The sequence below is a fragment of the Tenrec ecaudatus genome, chromosome 12, assembly GCF_050624435.1.
Source record: "Tenrec ecaudatus isolate mTenEca1 chromosome 12, mTenEca1.hap1, whole genome shotgun sequence".
Classification (NCBI taxonomy): Eukaryota; Metazoa; Chordata; class Mammalia; order Afrosoricida; family Tenrecidae; genus Tenrec; species Tenrec ecaudatus.
The window spans coordinates 43969127-43981444 of NC_134541.1; the positions used below are offsets into that span (position 1 = coordinate 43969127).

Consider the following 12318-nt stretch of genomic DNA (forward strand, 5'->3'; position numbering starts at 1 on the left):
TGCACATACGCTTATTTTAAAGTAGATTGGAAACATGAAGATAGAACATGTGGGGGTAATTGGAATCCATAGAACAAACAACTGGGCAGTGAATCAGGAAATCTGCATTATAGCTTAGGTATTCCCCTTCCAAGCAACCGTGGGCTTAGTACAAATCCCCTCATCTTCCAGACACCGTTTGCCTTATCTGAGACTGAATTGCATGAAAGGATTTCCAGAGCCCCTTTCAGATTAAACCTTATTCTCATCCCCGGACAAGGCACAGATTATACGAATAAAAATAGGGTGACTGGAAAACCTAGCCCCGAAAAAGGATAATTTAAGTGAATTTCAATTCTGTTAATAATAAATGAAAAAAAAAGATAAATCAGATAGAACTTTATGGCAATAATAAAATAATTTGAAACCCATTGGGGTTAGTCAGCCTTTGCAATTTGATTCTTACTCTTTTTCACCATTGGATTTCCAACACCTAATATGCTGCATGACCCGAATGTCATATTTAATGGTACTTCAAAAAGAATTGATGGCTTTCTTGACCCATTCACTTCAGGAGAGCCATTAACCATGTCTCAAAGCAGCTCTGAAAATTCAGGTGCTGTGGGAACGAGTGATAGAACCTTCCTTGGGAAGCAATTCTAGAGGTAAAAGTTTGACAGCTCTTAACAAGTTGATATTCCTTATCTTTCATCTCCGGAGATGAAAGGCTTGATGAATAGAGTTTTAACTTTGTATTTTAATTTCAAGGGGAAAGGGAACCAAATTTGGACTTAATTTACTGGATTATAGAAATAAAGGCTGGGTAGACTAGAGAAACAAACCCATAGACACTCCTATGTGTATAAGAGTTTTCTATAAAGGGTTATTGTACATTAAGAAAGCATTCCAACCCAGTCCAGTCCAAGCCCATAAGTCTGATATTAGCCCATATGTAGGATACCAATCTATAAAGTCGTCTTCAGATTCACGAAACACATTCAATGACACCGAATGCAGGATGAACACAGGCCAGTGGGTGGAAAGTCTTTGGATCCCGTGGCGTTGTAAGCATCTCAGCACTGGCAGGGGTCTCCACGTGGCTTCTCCAGTTCCCAGGGCTTGGGGTCAATCAGTGTGGTGCCACGTGTCTTGTCTCAGGGATGTCTCGTGGGAAGTGAGCAGAGAGAGTCTGTCTCCTGCCTCCAAAGAGGAAATCCAGGAATTCCCAGAATTCTCAGGAGAAAGCCGTGCCCACACAGAAGCTTCACTGGTTATGATCCAATTGACAGACTAGACTCCACCCTTCACTGTTAATCCTATCAAGTCCCAAATTGACACCAGATTATGTAACTAGCAAAAAGGCAGAGAGCAAAGTGGTGCGATGCTTTATCTTGCATAGCATTTATTGTGTTCTGACTAATGGGATAATATGAAGGACAGATGAAAAAATAAACGATTTTAGAAAAATCAGTACATACAGCTACTTTGCATATGATTTTTACTAGGCAACATTGCGTGTCTTCTTTACATTTGTATTTTTTAATCTCTTAATTTTAATTAAAATGATCTCTTGTCACACACACACCCCTACTCCCATCCCCGCCCCACGAATGATCAGATCCATGCACTTGAACCCCAGAATTTCCACACTTGGGTGGTACAAGCAATACGCACTCAACCACTAACCTACAGGCTGGTTGGCTACATGGGACCTGTAGGTTCCCTGGAAGAAGGGGGCGGGGACCTGCTCTTGGGACTATTACAGCCAAAGAGGCGGAGCCGTTCAACCCGGAAGGGCCTGCGGTCAATAGGAGTCCCCATCTAGGCGACAGCACCAAAGCCACATCAGAAGAATTTCAGAATGAGGGAGGAAGGATTGGATTGTCACTTACAGTTTCCGTCTAAACCTAAGTTAAATTTCTTTCAATGTTTTTGTCCATTGACTCGATAATTGAGCGAAAAATGTGACAACAGATGTTGATAGTGGGTCAGTGGGAAAGCACAATTCTAAAGTTAGCAGCAATAGAGTTCTACAAACTCGAATTACCCAAAGGCTATTTGATGCTGAGGATTCTGATTCAGCATTTGGAGCTGAGGCTGTCTGACAGTCTACATTTCGAACAGAATCCTAGGTGATGCAGCGCAAGGAGCCCCGGTGGCATAGTGGTTACAAGTTTGGGCTGCTATTCATAAGGTCTGCAGTTTGAAACCACTAGCCACTCCTCAGGAGAAAGAAAAAATGGAGCTTTTTACTCAGGTAAAGTTATGTCTCAGAAACCTGTAGGGGCAGCCCTTCCCTGTCCTGTCGGGTCACTATGAGTCAGAATTGACTCCATGGCTGTGAGTGAGGAAGGTGAGGCTGCTGATTCATGACCCACACTCTGGGTAGCACAGACTTATTTTAACACCACTGCAGTGATCAGAAAAGGGGGCTTTCAAGTTTCCCATGGGCGTGATTGGATTAAAAACTCTCCACATGAGATCAGCACTGCCCTTCTTTGCAGCCCTGTTCTAGGTGATTAAGATCCGGCACAATTACATGTTGGGCTGTTAACCACAAGGTTAGCAGCTCGAAACTACTAGCTGCTCTGAGGGAGAAAATGGAGGCTTTCAACTCTCCAAAAGAGTTACAGTCTCAGAAGCCCACAGAGGCACTTCTACCGTGCCCCGTGGGCTCGCTGTGAGTCAGCATCGGCTAAATGGCAGTGTGTTTGAGTAATTTATCTAGTATTTTGAAGCTTCTCTATAAAACTTAATTTTCTAAATATCTGACATTTGAAATTTCAGTAAGAGCATTTTCTGAATTATTATTTTTGTCTTCAAATGAAACTATTACATGCACTTTTTTTTCTCATTAACTTCATGTCAGAACCGTGGTCTTGAAGCTGACTCAGTGAGGGGTGTTGAGTGGGATGCCAAATCAATAACCACTACGGTCATTTACGTTTTCGTATCTTCTTTTGTGCGGCAGCTTTTTGTACCTGTCCAGCTGCCCACGGGTGTGTCTCCAAATGGTTCACTTCCTTTTAATTATCATTGCCTATTTTTAACTTGAAAAGTCAGATTAGGTTTGTTGGAAATATGTTGGGATTACTCCCAGCCTGAAGGGGCTGCCCAATGTGGGGTTTTCCTAAGATGAAACCAGCCAGGAAGCGAAGTAGCATTTGAACAGGAGAGAAATCCTTTGCTTTTTAAAGCATATTCTGAATAGTTGAGTTCCTTCATGTATTCCTCCTGCTTAGCCTCATTTTCTTCTAAAACCTTGGGTTTGGGTCTCTTTGCCTGATGCCATGTTTTCGTGTGTTTGCAGGTGAAGTAGACAAGTGTCTGTGTGGTAGCCCAGCGAGTAGGGACACAGTAATTGTACTAAACAAGCAGCATTTTAGGGCCTATCTAAAAAGGGGTGGACAACCTGGTGCCAAACATGGTTCTCGTACCGTACATCTTCCCAGTGACTTTTCAGATAGTTTAAAGAAGAATAACAATGGTAATGCTCTTCTTAGTGACTTAGATTCTCAGGGTGCACAGCCGGGTTTCGGGCTGGTCCCCTCTAGGAGGTATTGAGCTGCCCAGTCACAAGAGGAGCTCCAGGTTGTGGCGCTCGCAGTCAGGCACGCATCATTCAGAAGAATGTCGTGCAACAAATGGGAGAGTGTGGTCTTGGAGGGTGAAATAGATCGGAGTGGGCACAAATGGCTGCTTGTCCTGAACCAATGATGTTCTAAATAGAGAAGTAAAGGGGGAGGAGTAAATCTCTCATAAGTCCCTTTTTATAAATAAATAAGCATGTGTGAAATCTGCAGATATTTTTTGTTTTCTCTTACCAACTCTAGAAATGTTTTGTTGGTATTATGTGGGAACTGCATAATCATTTATATTCTTCTGGTTCAAAGCCGAGAACCTGTTTGCATTTTAGCCAGGCGGCATCAGAGCATATGTGATTTTGAGTAGCTGTACTATTGTTATGTATTACAGAATGGGAAGTACAGTCTTTAAACTTATGACCAACCTAAAATGCGGCCATGACATTTAAACTGGGCTCTGGAACTCTGACTAGACCTAGTCTTACATATTTTCAGTGAATTAAGCCTTTTAACACTGATTACTAGTTTTCTCTCACTGGAATCTTATTTTGCACCAAGAATCGGTCTTCTATTTCAGTGTAGCTCTGCGTACTGATAAATCCTACTTCAATTAATAATATTTTTTGTGACGGGAGACTCCTGTCAAACATCATCCTAGGAACTAGACAATGCAGGAAGGTAATCTGAATCCATAACGCATCTCTTATTTTGCACTAACAGAGTGTGCATGCAAAGAAACTAGAGTAATGAAAACCAGTGTCACTCCTCAGTCTGCAGTGGATGTGTTTAGATGGTTTTGCTGTAAGCTGCCCCTTTCAACCTTCAAGCTGGAAACATTCTAAACTAAATTCTGCTGCCTACGAGATATTACTAGAAACGTGGAGTAGCTATCAGCTTCTACCCTCGGCTGCTTGAGCCAGCTTGTTTCACTGGGTCAGTAAAAATGTATGTTTACAGAAGGGAAATCTGAATCCGGGAGCGTAACTCTTCTCATGCTGTTCTCAAATGTGTTTCATATGTTGTTGATCCTGTTTAAATATGCAGGAGGCAAGAGCGCAACTGCTGTCCCTTTAATATCAGAACTGTGCACATTACAATAGGTGTCACTGTTTCGCTTGGTCCAATCAGGATCGGTGACTCCAGCTATTGGCTCCGAGCACGGACTGACTCCATCTGCAGGGCTGTAACACCTACTCTCCTCCGATCCATTCGCCGCTCAACTTCAGCAGGCAGAGCCGACTCCGGCGGCTCCAGCAATATTTTGCCTCCAAGCTAATTCAGAAAACAATTGCAGCGGCTCTGTGCCTGCCCTCCTCGCTCAGTATAGCGTTTCCAGGTGATCTAGGAAACTGGGTGATTCTTATGAACAAATAAGACAAGCAGGAATCATGATGGGGATGTATTTAACAGACCAAATCCTGGATAAAACTTAAGCCAGTTTCTTTTCCACATAGTGAAAAGGTCACCTTGCGTGGCCGAGAAAAGAAGCACACTAACAGCTTGTTGGTGTCTGTGAACATCTTAGCGCATGCTAGCCTCTTTTCCTTGATGCCCCCACCAATTTGAGAGATCTAGCTAGAGAGACAGAGAGAGAGAGAGAGAGAGAGAGAGAGCGTACTGTACTCATGGTAGATGAAAAGGAAGACAACATGAAATGCCTCACCTTCTTCTTGATGCTTCCAGAGACGGTAAAGAACAGGTCCAAGAAAAGCTCGAAGAAAACAAATACCACGGGCAGCGGCAGCGGCAGCGGCAAGTTGCCTCCAGTTTGCTATGAAATCATTACCTTGAAGACTAAGAAGAAGAAGAAGATGGCTGCTGATATCTTCCCTCGTAAAAAGCCAGCCAGCACCGGCACCACCACTGCCCCGCAGTACCACCAGCAGAACCTGAGCAACAACAACCTGATTCCAGCCCCAAACTGGCAGGGGCTGTACCCCACCATTCGAGAAAGGTAAGTGCCGGCCAGCGTGTTGACTTTCCAAAGTTTCCTGTGTCGAAGTTTCTGCTTTTGCACAGCCTGTGATGTATTTGAACACCGAGCTGTGTTTCCTCTTTTCCCAGAAGCTTTTTTTGGTCATGGAAAACTGCCTTGTATCTTTTCCAAAAACGCTCCAGCCGTTTTCCTCCTAGATAAAAACGTTTTTGCAAAGCTGTGACATTTAACTGACAGGGCTGGGCTCTCTGTGGGCCGCAGAAGGGGGAAACATTTTATTTGTCCTTAGCCTTGGGAAAAGTTTGGGTAACTTTTCCTTCTTTCTCTTTCTTTAAACTTTAATTGCTTCCCATGTGTTTGCAATGACGACAAACACAGTTGTTTAGTTAGAACTCTTATTTGTCGTTCTGCCCTGAAGTCATTAAACTGTTGCTTAGCTCTCAGAATCTTTTGTGGGTTTTGTATGTGGGAGAAGGGGCCCATGAACTGCTGGCTTCTGTGAATTAATGACTTGCCTCTGTTTATAGAAACGCGGTGATGTTCAATAACGATTTGATGGCAGATGTGCATTTTGTGGTTGGCCCACCAGGTGGGACTCAGCGGTTGCCAGGACACAAAGTAAGCAACAGCTGCACTACTGGCCTAGACTTGCGACTTACAAAGAAGGGACCCTCTTTGTGAGCCTGGGACTTGGGGTGGGCGGCTTGCTGATGGCAGGCAGTGCATGTGTCGCCCAGTCACAGAGAGCTCGGCCTCTTCAGAGGGTTTCGGCCACGCTAATTTTTTCTTTGTCTCCTCCTTTATACCCCTGCTCTATATCCTGCACAAAACCATGCCCCCTCAACTCTGCTGTCAAGGAATCAGGTCGCGGGAAGTTGATGTGACAGGTTAGGAAAGTCAGCGATCTGTTACTGTTTGCTAGTCATCGGTCAGGGAAGCTTTTATCTGATGTGCTTTTTACTCGGTTTTGTAATGAGGGGAATTGTGCATCAGTCCTTCAAAGCCTTGGAACAATTAGCAGCACAGACACTGTTTTGTGTGGCTATTTTAGGCTTCCACAGCAAGATGCGCGCTGCGCTGCCCCTTAGCTTCTGTGGAAGGAAGCAGGTTCAGTTGCTCTGTGCGTAGAGTTGTTTATCTGGATTGATTTGCTGAAAATGCGTTTCAGTTTGGTGCATGAAATAAGATTTCCCTTTTTTCACAGTATGTGTTAGCTGTTGGGAGCTCTGTGTTCCATGCAATGTTTTACGGAGAACTTGCCGAGGACAAAGATGAAATCCGTATACCAGATGTCGAACCCGCTGCTTTCCTCGCTATGCTGAAGTAAGCGTCACTCCTGCGGTGGGAGAGTCGGTGCGCGCTGTACTCGTCCTCGGCGGGGCTCACGGGCATGTGGGAGGGCTGTGTCACGGCCATGGCAAGCGCCGAGGAAGAAGAGGATGCTGCTTCCCTGCTTGACGTTTTTAAAGAAACCACCGGGCAGCCTTCAGCCGAAGTGTATGGGATGATGCAGGCTTTTAAAATCACAGCTTGTCATGGGACTTGGGGACAAGTAGAACGAAGAGTGATTTGATTTTTAATGACTTATAATTAAAGAAAAAGAACTTGCTGGTGGAAACATAGTTTACTAGACCAAGTTATCTCTGAAAGCACTGTGGAAAAGTCTTGAAATAAATTCTATTCTCTCATCACAATATTATAAATTATATGTTGAGCCTAAGTGGGACCAGTTAGGCATGTCTCCGTTTTATACGGCCTGCTCTCAACAAAGGCAAAACTTACCAGTTGACGTGATCTGATCACTGTGTACATAAGCCCATCCTCATTTTTGTTTTTTAACTATCTCGGAAGTGAAATCAGACTTTTATTCTCAAGAATAAGAAACCTTTCATCGTACAAAAGAAAAATTGGAAAGCTATAGTTTTCTCTAGTTTATATGTGATGATATACAAATCTTTAACAGTAAGTATGAAATGCAAAGCTAAAAGATAGGGATTTATTGTATGCATTGATAAAAATTACTTTTAAACAAGGGAGATTCAAACACTTGATGGGCTAATTCCATTATCTTTTCATTCAATTTGTCCACGAACTTTTTGAAACGCTTTTACGTCTAGTATGGCTTTTCCAGAATCTAGTAAATGCTAACCAGGTAAATTGAGTCAGCTATTTTACCAACTACGGGTGCTATACAACGTAACAATCTGCAACTTGAGTACAATCCCATGATTATTCTCACTACTATTAAATCGCTTTCTTAGTCTTTACTCATCACACTCTATCCACCACAGGTCGAAGTTACATGCTGCTGCTATAAGACAGGGATCCGTGCGGTGCTTGGTGTAAAGAATTTAGCTCAGGGATCAGTGACACTGGGCAATAGCTCCTCTAAGCGTGTCTGCTACCTACTAGGCATGTCTTATAATTAGTGTTAGAATATAAGTGTATTCAATCGTTTGTGTGTATCCCAGTTTTGAGATCTGGTTACTACCAGCTAGAACTTTCACCACGGAGCCCTGGTGGTGCAGGCTCTCTGCTTGGCTGCTAACCGACAGGGCCACAGTCGGATCCCACTGGAGGGAGGCAGGGAGATGAAGGGCAAGCGGATAGCAGGTCCAAATATAAACTAAGCCACATTTTAAAGCAAAAGCACTTCCTGACCTGTGTAATGCTTTAGAAATATATATGCACAGCCAACAGTTGATGTGAGGTTTTTGTGTGTCTTTTTCAGTGAAGTCACAGCTGTGTGTGTGTGTGTGTGTGTGTGTGTGTGCAGTTAGCCGTGGCTGAGGTGACTCCTAACCCTAGTGTAGCACCTTAGCATCACTGCAGTCCGTCCAAGTACAGTATTGAATAATTTCAGATTATAGTTGTAATTAGGAAATAGATGCAAGAATCACCCAAGTTGTTATTTCACCCAAGTCATTGGATTTATCATTTAATAAGTATCTTGTCTCACAGACATAATTTCTAAGATCTATTATTACAGCATTTTAAAAATTAGGTATGCTCACACCCTGTACAGGAGTAAAGATCAGAAATGTAATTGGAAAAAAAAAGTGACACACACTGCTGCTGTGCTGGAGTAGGTCATTTCCACTGTCATCTTCGATAGTGGTGGCCAGTTTCCTCCCTCCAGCAGGCTGCAGGTACAGCCGGAATTCCTAGAAAGGGGGCTACTGAGGAAAGGGAGGGCTGCTCACTGGGTATTTAAGGGCAAGAGCTACAGATTGCTGACAGGGCTCCCTGGTCCTCCCCAGGGACCTGGCGCTGCTGCTGGAGCACCACCAAGCTGCAGGAAGGAGTGTTGTGGTATTGTGGATGGCCCTGCCAGTGGTCGCTGGCTCAGCCTATAGGAGCAGAGAAAGGGCTTCCTGGCAGAAAACCTGCAGGTTCCGGTCGTGATTGTGGAAAATTTTCCCATTGCTGCCCTTGTGGTTTTGTCCTTTCTTACAGAAGTCATTGCTCACATGAAAGTGAAATATACTAATTAGAGGTAAAACTTCAGAGCAAGAAGTTCTCCACCTTCACTAGAAAAATGTTCAAATGCAGCGTTATCAGTATTTATCTTTCATGTACCTTGTTCTCCTTGCCTGGCTCTTGGGGCAGCATAGCAATGTGTACAGGAAGCCGATGATTTCTGACTTTATGTAACATCCTGGGAGTGAGCCATAGTTCTCTGAAGGCACAGAATTATCTCTTCACAGAAACAGGGACAGTCCACAGTAGTACGGAAATAGGTGCACACTTACGGGTTTGTTTATTAATTAAACATGCCTGGAAATGAAATATTCTCTAATTCTAAAAGTGGAAGAATGTTTGACAGACAGGAAGATTTATTTTTTTTAAAAAAAGGATCCGCTCTCTGAGGTTTGCCGGAAGATAGCATTGAGATAATGTATCTGATAATCTATTGAACTTGAAACAACTTGCTCTGTCGTTAGGAAAATTCTGTGTCACCCTTAAAAACACCAAGGTATTTTTGGTTCGATTGGCAGGTGCAGAAAGGTTTTAAGATAAATTAATGCAGCTTGCTACTGAGACAAACGAGGACCATTCTTTGTGTAAATATGAAACAAACCCGAACCTACAGCCATCGAGTCAATTTGGACTCATAGCGAAGACCCGATCGGTCGTTTCTGGGGCTGGACATTTACATGGCAGCGGTCAGCTCTGGTGCTTTTCAGCCCCGTGTTGTGTGGCTCACGGCCGTTGCTGCCCCACATTGCCATCAAGGCTCCTTGACCATCATAACCGGCAACAGGATTTTCCACTTATTTTCTACTCCTGTCAACGATAAGCAGTTCTTTCTCGAGCTCAGTCTCTTCCATCCTTTGAGAACCTACTGAGTGCAAATTATGAAATAGAGGTGAAAATGGCAGCAGAGCGCGAAGGTCTTTCAGTGTGCAGACTAAGGACCGAGTTCGCCCATCAGTCATTTATTTGTTTCTCCTATGTCTAAGCACGTTGGGGGAATAACGCTCCCTTACGGTCCCTTTTGAGAACTTGCAAGTCGTTCCGCCTTTTCATGACACGATGCAGGCTTCTGCTGACTTGCTGTGCGCTTCCTTTCAGGTATATCTATTGCGATGAGATTGACTTGGCTGCCGACACGGTGCTGGCCACTCTTTATGCTGCCAAAAAGTACATCGTCCCTCACCTGGCCAGAGCCTGCGTGACCTTCCTGGAGACCAGCCTGAGCGCCAAGAACGCCTGTGTGCTCCTGTCGCAGAGCTGCCTCTTCGAGGAGCCAGACCTGACCCAGCGCTGCTGGGAGGTGATCGACGCCCAGGCCGAGCTGGCCCTCAAGTCCGAGGGGTTCTGCGACATTGACTTCCAGACGCTCGAAAGCATCCTCCGCCGGGAAACTCTGAACGCCAAAGAGATTGTGGTCTTCGAGGCAGCGCTCAACTGGGCCGAAGTGGAATGCCAGCGACAGGATTTGGCCTTGAGCATCGAAAACAAACGGAAGGTCCTGGGGAAAGCGCTGTACCTGATCAGAATACCCACCATGGCCCTGGATGATTTTGCCAACGGCGCCGCGCAGTCTGGAGTTTTAACCTTGAACGAGACCAACGACATCTTCCTCTGGTACACGGCGGCCAAGAAGCCGGAGCTGCAGTTCGTGAGCAAGGCCCGCAAGGGCCTTGTGCCCCAGCGCTGCCACCGCTTCCAGTCGTGTGCCTACCGCAGCAACCAGTGGCGCTACCGCGGGCGCTGCGACAGCATCCAGTTTGCCGTGGACAAGCGCGTGTTCATCGCTGGCTTTGGCCTGTACGGCTCCAGCTGCGGCTCGGCCGAGTACAGCGCCAAGATTGAACTCAAGCGCCAGGGCGTGGTCTTGGGGCAGAACTTGAGCAAGTACTTCAGCGATGGCTCCAGCAATACCTTCCCCGTGTGGTTTGAATACCCGGTGCAGATCGAGCCCGACACCTTCTACACGGCCAGCGTGGTTCTCGACGGCAACGAACTCAGCTACTTCGGCCAAGAAGGCATGACGGAGGTCCAGTGCGGCAAGGTGACCGTGCAGTTCCAGTGCTCCTCGGACAGCACCAACGGCACTGGTGTCCAGGGCGGCCAGATCCCTGAGCTTATCTTCTACGCTTGAGAACTCGCCCCCGCCCCCCCCCCCCCCCCCCCACTGTAAGCCGTTAGCGGTGCGTCTCTGGTTCTGGCTTGCTTGCTGCTCCGCTCATCCGCCGCTGGATGGTCAGCGTAGGGGATGTGCAGTGAATGAAGCTGTCTGCAGTTTTTGATGTCGTTCAACCTTCGAATGGTGTGCAGGCAGGAGTGCAGCAGTCCGCTTCTCAGTGTATGCTTCAAAGAACCAAGCCCTTGTTTCTAACGTGTACGTGTCCTCCTAGGGTCATTTCATGCCCTTCCATCGGCCCTCTTGACCCCTGCCACGTTTGTGCTTTTTCAGAAATGTTTGGAATCATCTCATTTCCTTTTGGACTTTTATTTTGATGGGTAGAAAATAAACAGCTTAACAAAATAGCGACAACAGTTGCTTTAACCAGAGCTCTGCACTCCCTTGCTCTCCTTTAAAAAAAAAAAGGCAAACTTCAGTATACAATTTTAAAGGACATTTTCTTTAAATTTTAGAAAATGGACAGTAGACATATTTGGCTTTTATTTCAGTCCTTTTAGATTCTTTTTTTTGTGGGGGGGGGGGGGGCTTTGCTTTCTTTGGAAACCTTTGAGTTAGAATGTTACATATTGAACCTTACAAAGTGTCAGGTTAAAGCCGAAGAAGGAAAATAAGAGAGTGAGTATTTCCCTAGGCCATGCCTTCTGTGTCAGGCACGTTTACTTCCTCTAAGTTTAGAACACTAATTGTGGAAGCACTACTTTTCTTTGAAGAAACTAAGTTATGTGTATGTCTTAAACTTGTGCCAGTAGAAAAACACTGCAGGTCTAGTAAGGTGAACTAAAATAATTTTGGGGAGGGAGCCTGAAAAATCCCATCCACAAATATATAACTAATGACACATTAAAACACACACATTGAAAAAGCCTCTCTTTCTCTCCACTTAGCTTCCTATCCCCATTATTTGCTTGTTTTGCCTTGAAAATAGAATTCCTATTCTCCCCCACTAAAAGAGGACCAAACAAAAAGAATATGCGTTTACTTTTGTAGTACTCTATGTTTGTGGAAGACACTTTATTCACACTTTTTTTAAAATCTAAAATCGATTGTATCTGACTTATTTTTGACTATGTACTATCTTAGTTAATTGTAATTGCCTTTTTCCTGGATGCTAAATTCTGGCCTTTGGCTACCGCCTTAAAGTGCCAATAGATGCCTGCAGGGTTTTA

At 44.8% G+C, this 12318-nt stretch overlaps 1 protein-coding gene across 5 annotated transcripts in view; it reads left to right on the forward strand.

Annotated features, from left to right (window-relative positions):
• The window catches only part of BTBD3 (BTB domain containing 3), a 37763-nt gene extending 25739 nt beyond the window's left edge, over nt 1-12024 (forward strand). For 2 of the 5 annotated variants that reach the window (XM_075564003.1, XM_075564004.1), the window contains exons 2-5: nt 5247-5517; nt 6027-6117; nt 6704-6822; nt 10075-12024. In XM_075564003.1, the coding sequence (XP_075420118.1) occupies nt 5375-5517; nt 6027-6117; nt 6704-6822; nt 10075-11107 (1386 nt within the window). In that variant the 5' untranslated portion in view covers nt 5247-5374 and the 3' untranslated portion in view covers nt 11108-12024. Of the gene's footprint in view, nt 1-4662; nt 5518-6026; nt 6118-6703; nt 6823-10074 lie in introns of those variants that run through there. The other 3 variants (XM_075564006.1, XM_075564002.1, XM_075564005.1) reach the window with 3 other exon arrangements.
• Nucleotides 12025-12318: the final 294 nt, after the last annotated feature.